At 40.5% G+C, this 20,079-nt stretch overlaps 1 protein-coding gene across 3 annotated transcripts in view; it reads right to left on the bottom strand.

The window, feature by feature from the left end:
• CDH13 (cadherin 13) overlaps positions 1–20,079 on the bottom strand; it is a 440,900-nt gene that overhangs the window by 303,245 nt on the left and 117,576 nt on the right. Inside the window, exon 1 of one of the 3 annotated variants that reach the window (XM_063410983.1) lies at positions 4,649–4,727. The exons of the other annotated variants lie outside the window; for them this stretch is intronic. Within the exon in view, the coding sequence (XP_063267053.1) occupies positions 4,649–4,712 (64 nt within the window). The 5' untranslated portion in view covers positions 4,713–4,727. Of the gene's footprint in view, positions 1–4,648; positions 4,728–20,079 lie in introns of those variants that run through there. 3 annotated transcript variants of the gene reach the window in all.

The raw sequence follows: 20,079 nt of genomic DNA, 5'->3' as shown, positions 1-20,079 counted from the left end.
CTCGGTGTGACACTGAAATCTTCAGCAATAAAACTGGGGGAACTCAAAATCAGAGTTTGTCATATTTGGCTTTGCGGTTTCACGCAGAGTATGATGGCCTGTTCCTAAACCGTGTCCCTCTCTGCAGGGTCACTGGGAGCACTGTCATTTCAGCTGGCCAAGGGAACATCGTAAAAATTGCAGCCAGGTCCACAGGAACATCTGCAAAGTGTTAGATCCAGGTTTGATGCCTCCCCTTTTGTGCAGAGCCCACAGTGAACAGTCTCAATCCGATTTCAGTGTCACTCACTGGCTTTGGGGACTCAGACTGCAGCATCAGAGGTGGGTTTCTCTTGGATGAACCCAGGGAATTGGTGAAACTGGGATTTCTCTCTCATTACCAAGGTTTGTTCATTCAAAACAAGTTGCTGAAGCACTTGCAGTCCCATCTCCATACACACATTTTTCCATCACCATGTGCTTACACCTAATGGATCATCCACGTGTTTACCCACCATAATCACTTGTGTACCTTTAAGAGCTGCACAGCCTCGGAGCACATGAGGGTCTGAAAAACCCGTGTCTGTTTGTTTTTGATGAACAGAGCTTTTCTCTGTCCTGGGTGAATGGCAGTGATGCATGCAAGGAACCAGGACCTCAGATAAGGCTGGAAGATATTTATCTCCCAGCACTGCTGCTGTGGGTGTTAACTCGGGGAGTTAAAAACACACGAGCTCGCTATGTTTATGTAACTCAACAGGTGATCAAGTGTCTTTACAAGCTAAGACACAAACCCAATTCAGACGTTAAAGATTCACACAAATCTGCCTAATTAATAATAACTAAAGAACAAGTTAGTTAATTTCTAAGAGAAATTCTGCCACAGATTCTGCAAAATTGCAGCAAAACAAAAAACCCCAGCCTCTGAGCTGTCAATTAGTTATTGTGTTCTTCCCCTGTGAGCTTTTCTGTAGGTTGTGCTTTAAGGAAGTGTAAATGATGTCTGCCTGACTCTATTTTCCATACACCTGACAGCTGCTTTCAACACAGCATTGTTAACTTGAACTTGCACTCAATAAAGGCTCTTTGTGCATTATTGTGAGCAGCACATTATAGCCCCTTCTTAGGCAGCACCTTCCTCTCCTTGCTGACTGTTCTTCACCGATAGCTCAGGCTTTATCAGCAGTGCTTGCTTTGTCAGGTGTTCCTGGCCATGCAATCCATGCAATCCTGGTGGCTGTAGAAGACCCTCCCTCAAATAAACATGATTTTGTTCTCAGCAGCAGCAGTGGGGATGATTCCAGCAGAATTCTGAACCTGCTCATCACACATGGTATAGAAATAAATATCACAACTGTGCTGGAAAGTGTAAAAGACTTATTTGTCATGGAGCATTCAGCACAGCACTCCTACTGCTCAGTGTTGTAGTCATCAGTCACATCCACGGCGTCCCTCTCCCAAGAAGGAGCAATCCTTGCAGGGGAGGAGGGGAAAGGAAATTTCTCATCAAATATCTCCAACGGGACTGAAACAGCAGCACTTCAGCATTCAGAAATAGATCACCCTGCTCTGTGGGCTTTTCCTGGCCATCCTTCAAGGAATGCTGTGAAGGACTCTTCCCCTTCTCCAGCTCTCTGAGACACAACAGGAGGGGCATTGCCTTGGGAACTGCTGCCTGCCACGCTTGGTTTTACTGTGAGGCAAAATTTTGTGTGAGGGGAAGGATGGGGAGATGGCAAACACCAAGGAATGGAAAATAAAGGAGACCTTTGAGGTATCATCATTTGGCAGTGAGGCACAGGGAGCACACAGCTTTATACGGCACTGCACAGTATATCCTGAGTTCATCACAGGCTGTGGGAAAAGTACAAGTTCAGAAATAAGATATTTTATGTGTTAATAACACTTTTTACATGTTATAGCCTCGTTTCACTCATCCTGCTATGATCAAGGTCACATATACATGAAATTATTGAGTAACACCAAAGCCACTTTTCCCTTGAGGTGGTATCACAACTGAACAAGAAATTATTTAAAGAAGTTTTCAAAAATGTCTAAAAAGACACTGCAACTTTCCTTCTGTTTTGAATAACTGTTTAAAGAGATAGGAAAACAGAACTTTGGGAGCAGTTTAGGCAAAACAGAAAGAAAGTTCAGGATTACGGAAACAAAATAAGTCAAAGGAACAGACAAAAAGCTCATAAGAAATTGAATTAGGATGGAGGACTCACAAACCCCCCTCAGGAACAAGAGCCAGTTTTAGGCCATACACAGTTTTTGTCACAGTCTGACAAATTTAGATTCCTTAAAGCAAGGAAATAACCTTAGGGTCAGATCCTCCTGCCCCTTGCAAGGCAAATCATTCTCTTAACATCAAGAATATGAAGGTTGAGATGCCCAGTTCTTTTTTTCCTATTGCTTAAAAAAAGATACAACTAGGACAAATCAATCTGTCCATCTGACTTTTTTAATCTTGGAAGGAGAACAATTCTGTCTTGGAGGAGCTGGGTGTTATAAAGTAGAGCAAGAAAACAAAATCAAATATTTGAACAGTTAATTTCACTCTGCCCCAAGCAATAATTCTATAAAATATATTGGTACAGAACAGCATAGAAGTCAACATCCTGCAAAAAGCAGCACAAGTGTCTATAAATAATCAAGTAACTAAGAACAGATCCCTTTATTAACATTATTATTCTTGCTATAGATATTTAAGTTGGAAGTGACCAGGAGATGCTGCCAAATGAAGGGAGGAGGTAGTGAGGAAGATCATAAATGGGTTTGCAGTTTGTAGTAGACAAAAGCTGCCTGTCAGCTTTACCTCAGTGAGGTTGAGGGATGTTGATGCTGCTTGGAGACAGAGGAGCAATGGAAAGAGAACACCTGGAGGAGCTGCACCATCCTCATTTTCTTACCCACCATTCTCCACTGATGTAAGATCTTCACACTTAGGAGGTTAAAGAAGAAAAAAAAAACCACAAAGGGAAAACCCAACAAAAATCTCTTGTATTTTCCATCAATGCTTCTCCCTATCAAAGCTTCATTTTGTCAAGAAAAATTGTCTCTATCCAGACAGACTTTTCTTTCTCATTAATCCTTGAAATTATGTTACATCCCAATATATATATTTTAAAAGGTTCCTTTTTTCAGTGCAAGGAATTTGCAGTGATTAAAAGGCTGTTCTGCTTTTGTGATCAACCACAAGAATAACAGTAACATACAATGCCATTCCCCAGCTTAGTCTAAAACAGATACAGATCTGTTTTTGAAGGGATATCTTCTCCACTTTTACTCCTTAAAGAAACGATAAGTTACTACAAACAATTCCATTTCATTCTACAGCAAATTTCTTTTCAAGATATTTTGGGGTTTTTTTCTATTTGTTTGTTTTTCCATTTTCAGAACAATTTGAAATATAAGTAAGTTAGAAAGCAGATTTATAAATACGTGAGAATCCACAAGGGGAAAAAAAATCACCATTTACATTATATCTTGGTGTTAAGAAGCAGAAAAATTTGTGTTTTAAGGAGCTGAATGTGGTTTTGTGATGGTCTGCTACTCTTGGGTACTGTATAGTGCCAAGGACAAAGTTTAGAGATACTTCTGAGACGTGAACTTCCATTACGGATTCCAAAACAGCTTTTCCAAACAAACTCATTAAACCCCCTTAGATTCTGGCAGAAAGCTCACAACACTCAGGTCTGTAAAATCTCCAGAGTAGAACCAAATTAAACGAAAATGAGGCAAGTAATTTAAAGGGAAAAGTCTGATTAAACTCTCCATCTTTTCAAGCATTCCATCACCCTCAGCTGAGGTTAGGCAGAACTGTAGTATCTGTGAGCTTCTGAAGAAATATTTCCAATAGCCAGGATTTAAAAATAAAAGGAGTACATTTCATAACAATAGAGATGCAGCATGGCCACACTGAGCTACAGCATAAGATCTGCAGCCTGGTCCCCAAATGGGGAGAAAATCTGCAAAACCCAACACAGGAATGACTTGAAATGCTTGAGAACCACTAATGAATCCCATCCTGCTCAAAAAACCCCAAACAAACAAACAAACAGAAAAGGAGCTGGCATTGCTGTGGTAGTGCTTGAATGCAGCCATTATTCCATTCACTATTTGCTCAGTAGATTCCCAGGGCTGCAATCCTGAAACAGACAGTGCTCAGCAGAAAGAGAATTGAAGGTATTTTATTAAAATGAGATTGCTCCAGTGGCCAGTCTTTAAAGCCTCCTACATTTGTATTAGACAAAATAGAGGTAGAGCTCAGTGTTTTAGAGCTATTTAAATTCAAACTGAGATACGCCTGAATGGCAACACTTGCTGAGGCAGAGTATTTCTTCTGAAAGGCAGCGTCTGGGGCAGTTAATCTTGGAAATCCTGGGAATTGCTTACACATTTGCCACATTCTTCAGGAGTTTTTAAACAGAAGGCAAAATATAGGTACAAGAAATTTTGTACTCTCCCGCCTCCAAGACGATGACAAAAAGATTCACAAAGGTTCACTGAGCAGGATTTCTGCCCTCAGCAACCTACAATCATATTCTAAATCATGGACAAAGTACAAACCTGGATTAAAAGCTTTTTCAGTGAGGAAATTGTTTTACATCCACAGGAATCAGAAGGCAAAATCTGTATTATAGATATCAGGAAACATTCTTACCCCTTTTTGTCAAGCCTAACACCAGGTGTAAGCAGAGATGCAAGCGTGGAAGTTGACAGAGCATTCCCAAAAATGCCAGCTAAAGAACAGATTCAATGGTGCCTGACATGATCTTTCTCCTGAAATTTTCCATAGCAGCTGCACCGTTTAAGCACACAGGTTCGAAACAGCAAAAGAAACACGAAAGCTTTAAAGTCCTGCCTTGTTTGGTGGTGGTTTTCTCAAAGCCCTTTGATGCTGTTGTGGCCTTTACCTGGACACCAACTGCAGGTTCCAAGGCAACCATGGAATGTCCTTGCTGAACTTGCAGCAGGGAGCAGCTCTGACTTTGCTGTCACTGCTGTTCCCTGGGGATTCATGTTATCCACAGGGCAGAAGGTTCCTTGGCAGAGGCAGGAGGGTACAAGGAACCCACAGGCTGGGGCAGAGCCCTGTGGGGCTGCTCTGCCCCTTGGGATAACGGGAGCTGGACAAGAGGGATGGGTGGAATGGGCACTGCTTCCTCCAGAGAAACCCTTTCTGACAGCCTGCAGGGAATGGGCCAGGCTTGTCCACACTGCCCACTGCCCAAGTTACAGATCTCATTAACAACTTCCATTCCCTTAATCATTACTGCAACTAGACGGGCATTCCCTAAAAATGCAGACAGGAAATCCAACACCTGTTTTTTTTTTTTACTCTTGGAAATGGTTACAACATCAGAAAATAACAAAGAGGAACCCACTGCTGCAAGCAAATCAAGAACAAATCAGGAAAATTGTTGCCTGTGGCCCAGCATCCACAGCCTCTCCATGGCTGAGAAAGCACGAGGACTCCCAGCCCTGCTGCATCCCTGAAGGAAGAGCAGCAGCAGTGAGGAGCAGTGGTGAATGCAGCTGTTCAGCAGTTGGCCTTTTTATCACCAGCCAGGGAACACTAAAAACACCACAACTGAGATCAGAGCAGGGAGATCTTTACTATAACACAAACAAGCTGCCCTGGCAGCATTAATCAGGCTATACAAGGATGGAGAGCTCATTAGACTAACAATTCCTCTCTGAGGCTCCATGATTAAAGCAGAATGAAAATAACATACAGCCAAAGACACACGAGAGAATACTGAATACAATGTAGGTGTCAGCACTGCTAAAACTATATTTTGTAGCAGCCATAACAGCAGCTATTGAGCCACTTTGTAAGTCTGGGCAGTTGTCTGAATACAAATATAAGGCTTAGAAGCCCCCAAAGTCTTTCCTAGGAGTTTTAAAGGAAATTGTGCAAACCTTACATGTATTATCAGCAAGTAACTGATTTCCTGCCATTGCACCCAAACCCAGCCTTGTTCTCACACTGAAGAGAACACTATTTTCTGGAAATAAAGTGATCTTTTTTGGTGCTCACCCCTACAAAAATGGAGTTCCAAACAGCATTTGTTCCTTTCATCCAGTTGTCCCAGCCACATTTCCAAATGAGCTCCTTCATCTAGGAACTCATAGTTTGTTATTTTGAGAATTCAATAATAAAGCAAATATCAGCTTGCAAGGTGCTCTCCGCCACCATCTCCTGTTTGGTAGGTGTTAAAATGCACCTCAGTTACTGAAAACTTCACCAAACTGTTGACTTGTTTATCTCCAATTCTGTTACTAGATTTTTGATATGTCTCTCATGACTATTAACATAAGAATAATAACAGAACATTCTGTTCAGAAGGAGACTGTTAGCTTGGCATTATCTAGCACAATGTATTGTTCTGGTTTACTTTGCACTTGGGGAGAAAAGAAAAAAAGAAAAAGTCTTTATATAAATCTGTTCCTGGTCTATCTTTTTTTGTGGTTGATCCCATTTTCCTAATTGGTTCTTGTGCTGTGGCAAAGCCTGTCCAGATGACAGAGCAGCCAGAGGGAGGTGAAAAACACAGAGGGCTTCAAGCTCCACAAGTACCCACAGACAGAATGTGGGGATGCTCTTCAAATCTCATCACACTCAGCATTCATGCAGAATTTCCTTGTGCCTCTCTCACCATAACAGATGTGAGCCTCACCCCATGGACACAGCTTTTGTTCGTTTCTAGCTTTCTCCTGGTACGTGTCTCTGACCTCTTCCAAAATGTTTGTTCCAAAGCCTCCTTTCCCCACAGCTGGAGCCACTCTCATCCTGTACCACTTTTCCCCTCTCCTGCATTAGGTGCTCTTTCCCCCTCCCTGAACCTTTGCTAAAATTTTTTCTCTCAATTCCTTTCAAAGTTTTGTCTCCTGCTGTTACTAGCCAAATGACAGACTTTCAAATTTCATTCAGCACCGAATATCTTTAAATTGCAATAACCTGCAATTTCTATTGTGCTGCGTTTCCCTTGTCCCATTTAATTCCAGAATGTGTTCTGGCATACAGACAATGCATTAAGGAAGTGGAAGTGGGAACAGCAAATGGCAAATAGAAAGTCTGGAATTTTGTGTTTGCATTGAAATGTGTGTATGTGAGACACAGTTAATGGCTACTGCAATATTCTCTTCTTCAGCTTATACAATACCAGCAAAAAAAAAAATATATGAACATGACTTTTTTTGAGATACATAAACCACTGAAACACTACCACAATAAAAAAGTCATTTTCAGTATTTTAAAAAGTGGAAAAAGTTTGAAAAATCTGACAGGTTTTCCTGACTTTGTTATGACACTGGAAGTACACCATTTGACAGGGAGAGGAAATTAAATTAGCCTTGAAGTCATGTACAAGTTATGCCTTTTTTAAGTATTTTTCTCTCACTGGCTTTGATCGTATAATTCTAGCAAAAATAAATGTGCATTTGGTTTTGGGTTTGTGGGGTTTTTATGCAACTTTTGTGCTTTAAATTGTTCACAGGCTCATTTTGAAATGGTGAAAAAACAGGTTCCCAGACAGAATTGTCTGTTTAAAAGTCTCTGAAGAGGCCTGAAATTTTGAAAAGCCCTAGCTCCTTTCTGCTCTTACATATAATTTCTGTTCTGTTCAAAAGAGATGAATTATCCGAATGTAAGGGATTTGATGACATTAACATGTCATGTGCTATATTTCAGGTAAGTGTAACCTGACTGAACACCAAAATGAGGGTGGCAGGTTCTGGGTGTGACTCTGCTCCGCAGTCCTTGGGCAGGGAGGTTCTTGTTTGTCAAAATGTGCACTGCAGGAGAAGCTCAAAGAATCAAAGACAAAAGCACCTCAGGTTTGAAATAGATGGAGCAAACAGATGCTGTGGCTCTGTGGAGAAACAGAGCTTTCAGGGAAACTGAAATTGTTCATGTTTTGTTGTTCCCATATACCTGAGTATTTCCTCAGAAGTCTCCAGGATTTTGATGGAAACCCAAAGTACACTCAAGTGGAAACTCTGACCAGCAAGGAACTCAATCTTACAGGACCTCATCAGCTAAACATCCAGCACATCAAGGTCTTCTTTCCATCTAACTCTTGAAATTTGTGTGCTTCTGCAGGGTATGAAGTACAAGAAGCTCCCAATGAGAGTCCTGGAAGAAGGCCTGGAACATATCCAGTTGAAATAAACTGGTGTGGATTTAACTCAATTCATCTCACTGGCATATGAGGAGGATTACACAGGATTTCAGAAGAAATCCTATCTCCTCTTTCCCTAAAAAAGGACATCTAATATTAGTTGATCCCGATTAAACTGACCAAACCAATGCATATGAAAAATCATCACTAGCTGCTCTAATTCATCCTGGTCATAAATTCAATACCTGGAATGGGTTCTCAGATGAAATTCAGTGGATTTAAAACAGTTCCACCTACAGAGAGTGTGTGGACATTGCCAATGACATCGATTGAAATGGACATTGAAATGTCCCTGGCCATGGCAATGGGAATCTAAAGTGTTCTTCCAAAGAGGGACACAGTGCATGCAGATAAATAATTATTACAGAGTTTGCTAAGTACAGCAGAGAAGAACCTGACATAAATTTGTATTTGAATATGTGCAATATAATACAGCACACCTGAAAAGCCTTTAATGATTCTTTCAGAGCTGCATTTTTACCACATCCTTCTACTAAGCAACAACAAAATCCTGCTCCAAACCCTCCACTTTAATTCTTGCACATTGAAGATGGACTCCAACATATTTATGGAAATACAACCTCCCTAATGCTATGAGTAAATGGGAAAAAATGCAAAGAAAATCTATTTTGATATATAGATCTGGAACTAAAAATCATTTGTGTTTTAAAATAATGTCAGTGAGGTATGCTGTGGTATTGATTTTTTAAGCAGAAGTCTCTGTTTAATTCAACAGGGAAGTTGTGCTGGAAACAAAAGGCTTCGGCATGCCCGCTGTATTTAGGGCCAGCTGATGTATCTCAGAACAACACTGATTATTACAGACAGATCCTCATTCATTTCAGCTGAAAATTTGGCTTTTGGAAGCTGATGGAAGCATTTGTCTGTTCCCCAGAAGGATGAGAACAGAAGCAGTGGTATTATTTGGATGTCAGCAGGCAAGACATCGCTGTAGCAGAACATTTGCTTCTAAACCAAATTAACAGCGAGTGAAAGTTGTCTTTTCCAAAAGCTTTTCATGAAGCTGCCACTGGGGCTGCTTGCTCACATGTTGATTTTATCTGACGTGGGTTTATGAGTCTGCCTGTGATCAGAACCTGTGCTCTGCTCCCTGGCTCTCAACTTTACCTGCTGCCAATAGAGCGATGAAAAAAATTACGACTCAAGTACTTTTAACAGGACTTAAGTGGAGTAAGCCAGGAGGCTTAATTTATATCTCCTTCAGTAAGAAAACATTTATTCTCAGGATATATGCATGATAAAATGCTTTGTTTGGTCTCAGTGAGGAAGAACGTGTGCTCTGGAGGCTGCCAAGGAAGCCAGGCTGTGCACGCCGTGTGTTAAACCCCACCTGGTGTCAAAGCCCACCCTGCAGATTCTCCTGGCATTGGCACAGCAGGAATTTGAGCTCAGGGACTTTGCCAAAGGGAGGTTTGCAGGTTAATCCCACCACACTCTGCAACCAAGGAAAACAGGGAGCACGAGGGACACCCCGCTTTGCTTCAGAAGACAAAATAAAGACTATTTGCAAAGGGTGAAATTGAATTTCTCCTCAGTTCTCCAATGCTGGTCATTTTTTGTTTTATTTCCTTTTGGGTTTCTCCCCATAGAACTGCTCAGGGTCAAGAGGAAGCAGTTCAGGGACACCACCTGACCCATAAATACAGGGGTAGAATGAGGCAGTGACAGGGCTCCTCTGTGGATATGTAAGTTTGGAGCTCTCTCCAGAGTATGTGAATTACTGAAACCAGAAATATTTGTTGGCATCACAATGTAATGGAAGATGTTAATGCGGGTAAAAAATCCCATAATGATATTTCAAAAATCATACCAATATTCTTAGCCAAGGCTTGCACCATAATTCACTTTAAAACAGAAATTCTGTATATTTAAGCTAAGGTACAAAGAAAATATAAATATAAAGTTAACTATATTAGAATTAGGATAATTAGGATAATTAGGATAATTAGGATTATTTTTCTTCTTCTCCAATAAAATCTCTCAATAGTCCCAGCAGCAGAAGTCACTTTTTAAATGTATTCTGTGATATTTCAAGTCACAGTTTGAAAGAGATAGCAAAGCCTTCTGTAGACTAAATGGTTTTACAGTACATGATACAATGGTTAGGACTGATTGGCACTTAATTAGTGGGTGTTACTGATTGATTATTGATTCACTATTGGGAGGTTTCACATCTCTGGTTCTTATTTTAATGTTAAATTTCACCCTTGAACAAGGTTATCTGCACTACATATCTCGGATACAAAACTATATTTTAATTAAACATAACGAGTCAATGTAATGTTATATTGAAATTATTCAACAGCAGCACAACCCTGCTTTTATATCCTGATTCAAAGAGATGATGCAGATCTCTATTGAGAAAAGAGATTTTCTGTGCTTCTGAATTAGAGAGAGATAAAAATGAAAAGGAAAAGCACAATTAACAAGATTCATGTTTTGCTCTTTCATTTGACTTTGTCAGTCTGTTACCATGACTTTGGTGAATGCAGCACCTCCACTGCTTTCAGGGGTGTTTACCCACATGCACCATTTAAAACAGAATGACAAAAAGTCTCAGCAGTTGATGAGTGGGGACTTGGACTTTGAATTAATCAGGGAAGGGCTGAAAGCTGCTTCTCCTCTCCCCTGGAGCATGAAGGAAGTGTGGTCTGTGCTCTGGTGTCCCCTGCTATTGTCAGGGACACAGCAAGGATTGATCCTCTGAGCAGAGGCCCCGCAAACACAAACGCTCACAGGGTGAACTGGAAATGATCCTGCTCTTCTTGAACCCACGGTCCCTCGCCATTCATCCAGCTAAATAAAGGATAACACAATTAAGATAATTATCCCCTGTGCATTCATGGTGTATTTGATGCACGACATGCCTCCTTAGTCACTCTGAAATTACTTTATTTATTGAGAACAACAATTATAGCACCAAAACAAATTATAGCCGAGAAATGTTCTTTCCACCAGGGTGAGAGAAAAATGATGCTGGGAGCCAGAAGGGCTCTTTTATTTATTCTGTGCTATGCCTAACAAAATTTTCTGAGTCAAGCAAAAGGACCTAAAACCACCTGGTTTGGAGGTGGTGTTAGAAAGGAGAGAATAAACTTATTCAGAGCTTTCTTTGTCTCTGAGATTCCTGCAAGTAGAAGTTAAACTATTTCCTCTTATTTCTGTACATGCTACAAATGTAATTGTAAAATATTCATTTAAATAAATTATAAAATAAAAACCTCTTCCTTTTCACTAGAAAATTCCTCATAAACGGAACCATGAGAAAAATTATCACCAGCTTTTTTAACCAAATAATCCCCCAGCATAAAGTAAAATAGATACACTGATGGAATTGAAAGTTTGGTGGAATACAAACTTGTCCCAAAAGCACCCAGGAAGGTGTCTTACACTCACTTAGCAAGTGAAGTGGCAGATTTGGACCTGACCCTGTACAAGGCAGCCAAGCATTATTTGCCCAATTTAATAGAACACTGAAACCCTTGTATTTCACAAGCTCACTAATAATCCTCCTGCAGCCAGAGGATCTGTCCATGCAGTGACTGTTCAACAGTGAGTGAGGCACTGGAGCACACAGTTAACATTAAATGAGATCTAAAAAGGCCTGCTCATTAGCCTGGGTGTTCTGGTAAATTAAATGATGGATTAAGCACTCATTCCAAGCCAAGTATCCAGCCTTCCAACTTCACTGTCTCATTCTCTTACAGACACTCATTTATGCAAACAGAGGTGAGTCTCTGCTCAGTTCGGTTTGTTGGGCAGCCTGTCACCCTTACTTGGCTTTCCAAATCATAGCATGGTTTCCTTTATTTAAAAACCAGTGTTTCTGCAGTGGGATGTTCCACAATGAACATATTTCTCCATTTTATTTATTCCATTCCAAATCCTACACACTCTGAAATTTTCTGCTGGATTTCACCAGCTATTCATGATAATAAACAACATTAACTAGGTCAGCCTTATATATTGCTTTATATAAGATCCTGCTTTCTTTAGCATGAGGTTCGCTACCAAATGATTTCAAGAAACTTTTTGGCAAAAAAGGTTGGATCCTGTATCAGATGAACACCTGACAGAAACCAAAACAATACCAGCCCTAAGTCAGGAGGTGACTAATAAATTGTTTCCTAATTATATATTCTAAAATCACGATTGATAAATTCTTTTTCTCTCTCATATCTTTCAAAACAAAACCTACCTTTTGATAAAAAAATATCACCTTCACTGTCCCTCAACCCTTTCCATGCCTTTGATCTTTGAAGAGCCCTGAAATAATGACTTGTCTGGAAATACTTCTTCCCGAGGATAAAGTGCAAATTTATTTTTTCTGACTGCATTACATTCGATAACACAAACAGAAGTCAAGAATAGATGTAACTTCTGTACATGTTCTTTTTGAAATTTGAACACGTTAGACCCAAAATACGCATCTTAATCCGAGATGAAAGAGCAGTTGCTACCAAGAGAAAGACAACGATTTACAGAACAATTACCTGACAACTGTAATCTGAAATGTTTCAGTGGGGGCCTGACTGAAAAGCCTCTGAAGTCAAAGGGAATTCCTCCCACTGTTCCAAGCAGAATTTAGGCAAGGTCTTTGTTTTCTGGAGAATGTTTATTCATCAGGTAGTGATGAATAAATGCAAATCAAATTCTCTCATAATACTCAGTGGTTAGAGGAGAGTGTCCTGAATTCCACCAGCACAGGGGAGAGCACATCCCAGCCTGGCACAGGGAGGGATGCTCTGGACACGGCTGCAGTGGCACCACCCTTTGGCACAGAAGTGATGCCTTTTATGGCCCTGATGGCACCTGGAATATTGCACTGCCCTGCAGAAAAGCACTGACGAGTCACTGGAGGGAAGTACAAATAATCAGAGGGCGAGAAATATTGATCTGAGGTAATGACAGAGAGAGGCAGACCTATCCAGCCGGGCTGAGGGAAAACAAAAGGTGAGACCTGAGAGCTCTGTGTAAACACACGAAAAGGGCAGCTCGGGAGAGAAAGGAATTATTTAGGGGTTTTCACAGAAGAATCAGCAGCAGCAAAGGGAAGAAAAGAGGAGGTGACACCCTCATCTCACTCCTCATAAAAGCAAATTTAGTCCTCTTTGAACAACAGAAGTCTGTGCAATGGGAGTTCAGGGGAAATCTTGGTAGTAACTCACAAATAAGCGACCCAGAATCGACTGGGCACACACAGAGCTGTCCTGTGGCTTATTCCGTGTTTGCAAAATCCACTTGACTCTGTAATTAGGCTGAAAACCCTTCCAGGCAGGGCACAGAGCAGTGGAGTCCTTATCTTAACCGATGTTCTGGTTATAAATAATACACTAAGCTGGTTAACAACAGACTTAACTTGTTAGAAAGCTTTAGGCTGGCAGCCTGTAAGTGCGGTGGAGTTGGGGCTGTAAATAACTGCAAACTCCAACCCAGCAGAGCTGAAATGTTGGGGATGTTGTAAGGAGAAAGTCTAATTTTGGGAGGTTTTGAAATCTACATGAACATCTGTTTTATTACTGGCCTGGCAACCTGTAAACCCTCCAGTTCAGAAAATTCCCTTGCAGCAAGAACATTAGGGGAAGAAAATCAACACAAAGAATTCCCCAAATTGCTTTCTTCAAGAAAACCAACATCTTTCTTCGTATTTTTGAACTATGAGTGGATTTTAGATTATGAAATCAAGGCAATAGAATACAGTAGGAACTAAATTTTCCAGCACTCATTCACAGCACTTGATATAATATCTAAGGTATATATTTTAAAGTACAGCAAAAGAAAAAGGTCATATGAGCTGAATATAAAAAAATACTAATACAGTAAATAACACCAGAATCACAATGCAGGAAATGTCTCTTTTCCCATTGCAGTCCAAAAACCCCACTATGATGAGGTGAATATTCTTATTTCTGCCTTGTTTTTAGCTCTGTGTGGTGACAGATGGGCTTTAGACCTGAGTTCTGGGACTAACATTAAGCAAAGGACTTCTCAGATGGAATATTTATACTTTTTCTGGTTTCTGAAATATTTCAGAACCTGTTTATTTTCAAACAACAAGAAATAAAGTGTGAGCTCTCACAGCTCGGGGATGTGGGGAAGTATTTTAGAGACATATTTACAAAAAATTCAGATTCCTTGGATTTGAAATTCAGTGCTCTGGATGTCATAGGACCTAGTCATAAGCTCCCTTAAAGAAACACAGAATTATTAGGATTGCAAATTCCACATCAACAAGAAAACAGCATTCCATGTAAACCACCCACTATCTAAAGACAGTAATATTCAAATAAACCCAAGATGGAACTGTGAATTTTTAGTTTGAGCTGAGTGAGAACAAGTAAAATGAAACTTTCCAGCTCTGGGTGAGACATGAACCATTCCTGTCTGAGGTTCATCCTCTTGTTTAATCTGATGATGCAAAAAAAATAATCAGACCAAACCAGGAACTTCAGTGAATATACAGATTTTTCCTTTGGGGTGACTAATCCCAATTCAAAAGAACACAAATAACAATCCCATATCGCCTTCAGACACTGCCCAAATCCTTGCACGCCTCCTGGGGCACATGACTGTACTCATGAGCCCTACAGGCACACACCATGTTTATTTGTGTCCTCAATAAAGTAAAGAAAAATAGAAAACACAAAGACCTACAAGCCCTCTCTATCCCCTTCAACATTATCCTTTATATTTCCACAAGGCCCAAGGAAATAATGTGAATTCCCTGGCATAATTCACCTCACTAACACTTATTTACATCATAAAACCCAGCTCATGTTTTTAGTGGGATAATTAAATACAGAAAGAGGAAAAAAAGATAAATCCTTCCAGTCCAGGCAGTCAACCACGTTTTGTGCAGCCTGAACAGGGTCCTTGGCCAGGGCACAAAATTAAGAGCCCAAAGGAGCAGAGATTGTGTCCAACCTCAGCTGCTCAGACCTGGTGTGCTCCACAGAACGAGCTGGGCTTTTACCTGTAACACATAAACCCTCCACACTTCATCTTGAAAGCTTCTTTTCTTGAAGCATGAGGTTTAGTCCTAAAAAAAGGACTGTGTTTAATTGCACTACAATGGACGGATTTGAAGCAAAGCTCTGAATAATGGAACTTTATCCTCCTGCAAACAAGAGAGCTGACACAATGTATTCAATATTATAAATCCTGCTGTGCTGCCAAACTTATAATAAGGCATTCTTACAGGAAAATCTAATGATGGGGGAAAATACACTTTTTTTCCTTACATGAGATCATAAATTTTCTCAGAATCACATCTAAACAGTAAGGTACTACCTGCAGGAAAATAAATTACCATAAAGCTGTTATGTTGGTTTAGGGTGGGGCTTTTTTTTTTTTTTGTAACCTGATACAGATTAGGGGTTTTTTCCTGAATATTGCTTTAAAGGTAGGTGTTAGAGCAGAGCTTTTAACACAAGCAGTTTGAAACGTGTGGAAAACAGCTTTGGTGAAAGATCCCTCTCAGACTCTTGCCTGTTGGATTTGTTTAAATGCTTCAAATAAATTCATATCTGGTTAACTCTGAAGTCTACAAATACATAATTGTACTTTGTTGTACAATTTTGAAGGTTAGCTGTGTCTGCCAGGAATAAGCCCAGTGCATTAAGATATCATGTTGAAAAAATTCAAAGTTTCCTATTTTCTTTCTAGATATGAGAGTTTTGGTTTCTTTGGGGGGAGAAGAAACCATTTGTTTACTTTTTTAAGTATAAAGCCTTTGGACACCAACCCAATTCTTATTAGCAGAACAACTGAGCAAGAAGAAAGTGCTCCAAGGCAACAGAAAAAGAGCTTTTCCTCATTATTTTTACCTTGTGGAACCCAGACTGTCCCTTTTTCTCACCATCCAGGAGGAGATAAACACAACGATTTGCAGTATGTTCACAAATATTCCTGGGGATTACTAAATCCCTCACCTTCAGTTTGCCATTGAATTACACACAAAAAGTGTTTATTGACTAACGTACTTCTCTGTTATGAGCAATTAATTGATGTGACTGTTCCAGCTAGGGCTCAGCACGCAGGAAAACCTCCCCCTGCACTGAGGCACAGAGACAATTAATGGCTCAGGTAGATCCAGTGGAGGTTAAACTGACTTTGGCACATCTTAGGCCACTGTTGTTAGGCCATAATGTCAGGCACAACCAATGCTGTTTCCAGATAAAACAGAATTCATGAGAGCACGAGGCTCTCAAAAGATGTTGTATGGAAATCCTCCATCAGCACTGAGAGCTCTCATGCCACAGCAGGAGTCAGACACTGTGACCAAGATAAAGAGTATTGGGCAGGCTCACCACTCACCCCGCTCTGGGAAAAAAAAGATGAGCACTGTCAGTGCTTCTCTGAGCTCTAATAAGCAAATCATCCTCTGCTCTAATGACACTAATGAACGAAATCACGCTTTGGTAATGAATTGCCCCCTTCTAGGTCTGAGGGATAAATCATACTTTATACAACATCCAGTAGCACAGATATTCCCACCCAGGCTTGCAGGGCTCAGCACCCGAAGGTGCAGAGCTAAACATAATTTGGATTCTTTTTTCATGCTGTGGAATTTGTGTTTCTCACGGGGCTGCTGCAGTTCCAAGGCATAAGGGATGAGGCCCATGGGCAGCAAGGCTGGACCTGCTGCTGAGTTACAGAGCAGAGCTTTCACCAGAGCCTGACACTGACAGAAAATCTTGTTTCTTAACAGAAAATCTTGTTTCGCTCAGTGACCTTCCAAACAGGACGTGGGACAGATCAAATTTGAAGTAATAGCTGTGAAAACAAGAACTTGCATTTTGTGAGTGTGTTTTGTCAGAGATTGCTCTGTGCAAGACATCAGGTTAAGAGGATCGTGACACAACCAGCAAATTCCAATTACTCAATCCAGAGGAGCCACCTCATTCTTGACTTCAAAGAAGTTAACTGGACTTTTGCCATATTTTCCAAGAGAACAGGATTAGAATCCCAGAAACACAACTACAGATGAAAGCTTGTGTAGGAATTATCCCAGCCCTCTAAAATGAGAGAGCAGTTGCAGTCAGGGTGATATCACCACACCATAGCAGTTAGGGATGTGCCTTACACAGAATATGTTTTGGTAGGGTTTGTGGAGGAGGACGTGTGTGAAATGAGTTCACCACAGTAGAAAGGAAACAATGATTCAAGAATGACTGGTTCTGTCCTGAGCCTTTGTATGAGCAGAAATAAAAATACTGAATAAAAACCATAAAATATTTTAAGAAAACTTTCTGATCCTGATTCTTTTGAGAGAACAAGCCCCAAACCAGTCTTTCAATCACAAAAGAAAAGATTCTTAATAATTATTAAAAAGAAACATGATTCTGAATAATGCATTAGAGTACATTATCATAAAGTGTAACTTTGTAATTACTGGTTGGAATAGTTATACACAGTTTGTATTTCAGGGTCATATGTTTCACGTACACCATCTTAACAAAATCGAGAGTTTGAGCTCTTTTTTGTCTACCAGAAGAAAGGACAGCTTCTCCATGAAAAAAATAACTGAATAAGACACTAAATATCACAAAATTTGTGAGATTTTTCCAATTAACTTAATTCTGTAATCATATTGTTTAAAACACATGGATAAACAAAAGCTATAATCATGACACAACTCTAAGCCATGTTATTATTCCAAAACAGCAAATAAAACATTTAACTCCTAAATGAAAAACTTTGTATCAATCAGATCGGGTATTAAAGGAAGCAGCAGCATCAGGGGGATCAAAGGATTTATTGCAATCATAACCAGATTGATAAACTGTTTGTTCTGCTACCACAAAGCATTCATGTCTGATACTTTTAACTCTGACATTTTAGATAAACACAGAGATAAGAACAGAGACCTCATTTTGTATAAAAATACCTTTTACCTTAATCTCACTTCAGGAGCTGATACAGGAGACAAAAGAGCACTGGTCTATTGTGTATTCCTTGGGAGCAGTTTTTAATTTGGAGATGTGGAATTGAATGCCTGTGGACAGACACTTGGGAAGCGTTTCCACAGGAAGATAAGGAAATAGGCTGCACTTCACAACGGGGTTTGTGAGCAGCTGTCAGGGAACTTTTGAAGCGCTGATGTGATAAAGGTGAAGGCCCCTGTGGAGCAGATCCCAGCCACCTTCCCTGTGCTAATCTTGTTATAAAGGATTGCTCTAATATAGAAAAAAAAGGCTAAATAAAAAGCCAGACTGACAAAACCCAGCTTTCTGAAGTTCAAACCAGGCTTCTTTGTCATTAAAGTCCAATGAGAAATACTGAATCCTTCTGTGGCATAATCAAGAAGAAAGCCTTCAATAATGTAATGATGCTGTGAGGAAGGGTTGTAAGCACATCTATCTCAATGAGATCAATCCCCCAAAAATCTACTTCTTTATGGACCTGAAGCAGAAGAGCCTTCTAGCACCTAAGACTTTTCTTCCTGTAGCTTTCCAGCTCTGCATTGGCCTCTTCATCTCTAGTGGACAAGAGAAGTCAGTAGATTGTAGGAAGCAGCATCAGAAAAACACACTGAAGTATGAAAAAAGATACTGCTTCAAAACTAAAATCAAACCCCGCCGAACCTGGCTTCTTTCACATTAGCCACGTTCAAAAGAATATCTGATTACATTTTAAAATTCTGCTGCTCCATCGCAGCAGTTCTGAAACATTTATAAGCTCAGGCTGTGTGTGTTCTAATCCCAGCGGCTGGCGTAACAACGGCCTGAGGATCCGAGGTTGTCAGGAACAACAAATTGCCAACAAGAAACACATCCTGTAAAACACTGCCTGGGTAGTTCATTTAAATTTGAATCTGTATCTCTGTTGTTGGCACATAGCATTAGTCATGACTTAAACCATTAGTAACAGAATGCTCTCCCCTACCTAGCACCCAGTGCAACAACAAATGCCACTGCCGTATCAGCAGAGAGCAGGCTCTTTATCAGTGATTTTTAAAACGCTGGTTATTTGTAAAAATAAAACACAATCACAATAACCAAGCAGCAATCCTCAAGTGGGTATCTGGCTCCCAGAGCAAGGGCAGGAATCAGAGTGGTGAAGGTGCTGCTGTGCCTGCTGCAATGATTTCGTGCTGGCACACTTGGCATGGTGCAGGAGCATCAGCACATGATAAACTGCAAAGTGTGTTCGTGATTTTTGCATTAAAAAGGGAAAGCCAGGGAGGCTTGCTGGGTGTGGGCCACAGCAGGCAGTTTTTACTGTCTGATTGATGGTGCTCCAGCACACACCAGTTTGGATCTGCTCCAGCAGCTGTGTTTAACAGCCTTCCTCTCCCTCTTGCCAAGAAGAAAGCACCCACCAGCCAGCGATGCAGCCAGCAGGGAACTGCTGTGCTCATACCTACACAAAACTGATGCAAACCAGCTTAAAACACTGGAGAACTCACTCTCCTCGGGAGACTCAAAAAACCTGACCAAAATGGACAGGAATGCACTGGTTTCCACTTAATTCTGGCTTATAAAACACTTCAACAGGACTCAGCCAGCTCGAGGTCCCTCCAGAGATGATGGCTGTGGCTCTCAGGAAGGCTAAAATCACTCACTGATGGTACCCACATTTTCTCCATTGATATCACAATTACCTAGAGCGTTCTGGTGCATCTCAATTTGGTATCCCAAATAAATTCTAGAGAAATCTGTACACTTCTCTTAGTAACTCTTTATTTCCCCGGTACCAATGGCTAAAGTCTCACACTGTCAGGTGCAGAAAGAGAATCAGGAACACATGGGAAGATGTGTCTCAATGAGGAGACATCCAACACCTTTCCAAAAATTAGAAACCCTCCTGATTTATCACAACTTTAATGCCTGTGACATAATAACTTACAAAAGAATGCAGTATAATCTCTGGCCAGGCAGCCTGC

Source organism: Prinia subflava, chromosome 13 (assembly GCF_021018805.1).
Source record: "Prinia subflava isolate CZ2003 ecotype Zambia chromosome 13, Cam_Psub_1.2, whole genome shotgun sequence".
NCBI classification, from domain to species: domain Eukaryota; kingdom Metazoa; phylum Chordata; class Aves; order Passeriformes; family Cisticolidae; genus Prinia; species Prinia subflava.
Note: the sequence above shows the minus strand (reverse complement) of the source record. Positions and strands in the feature narration are given on the sequence as shown.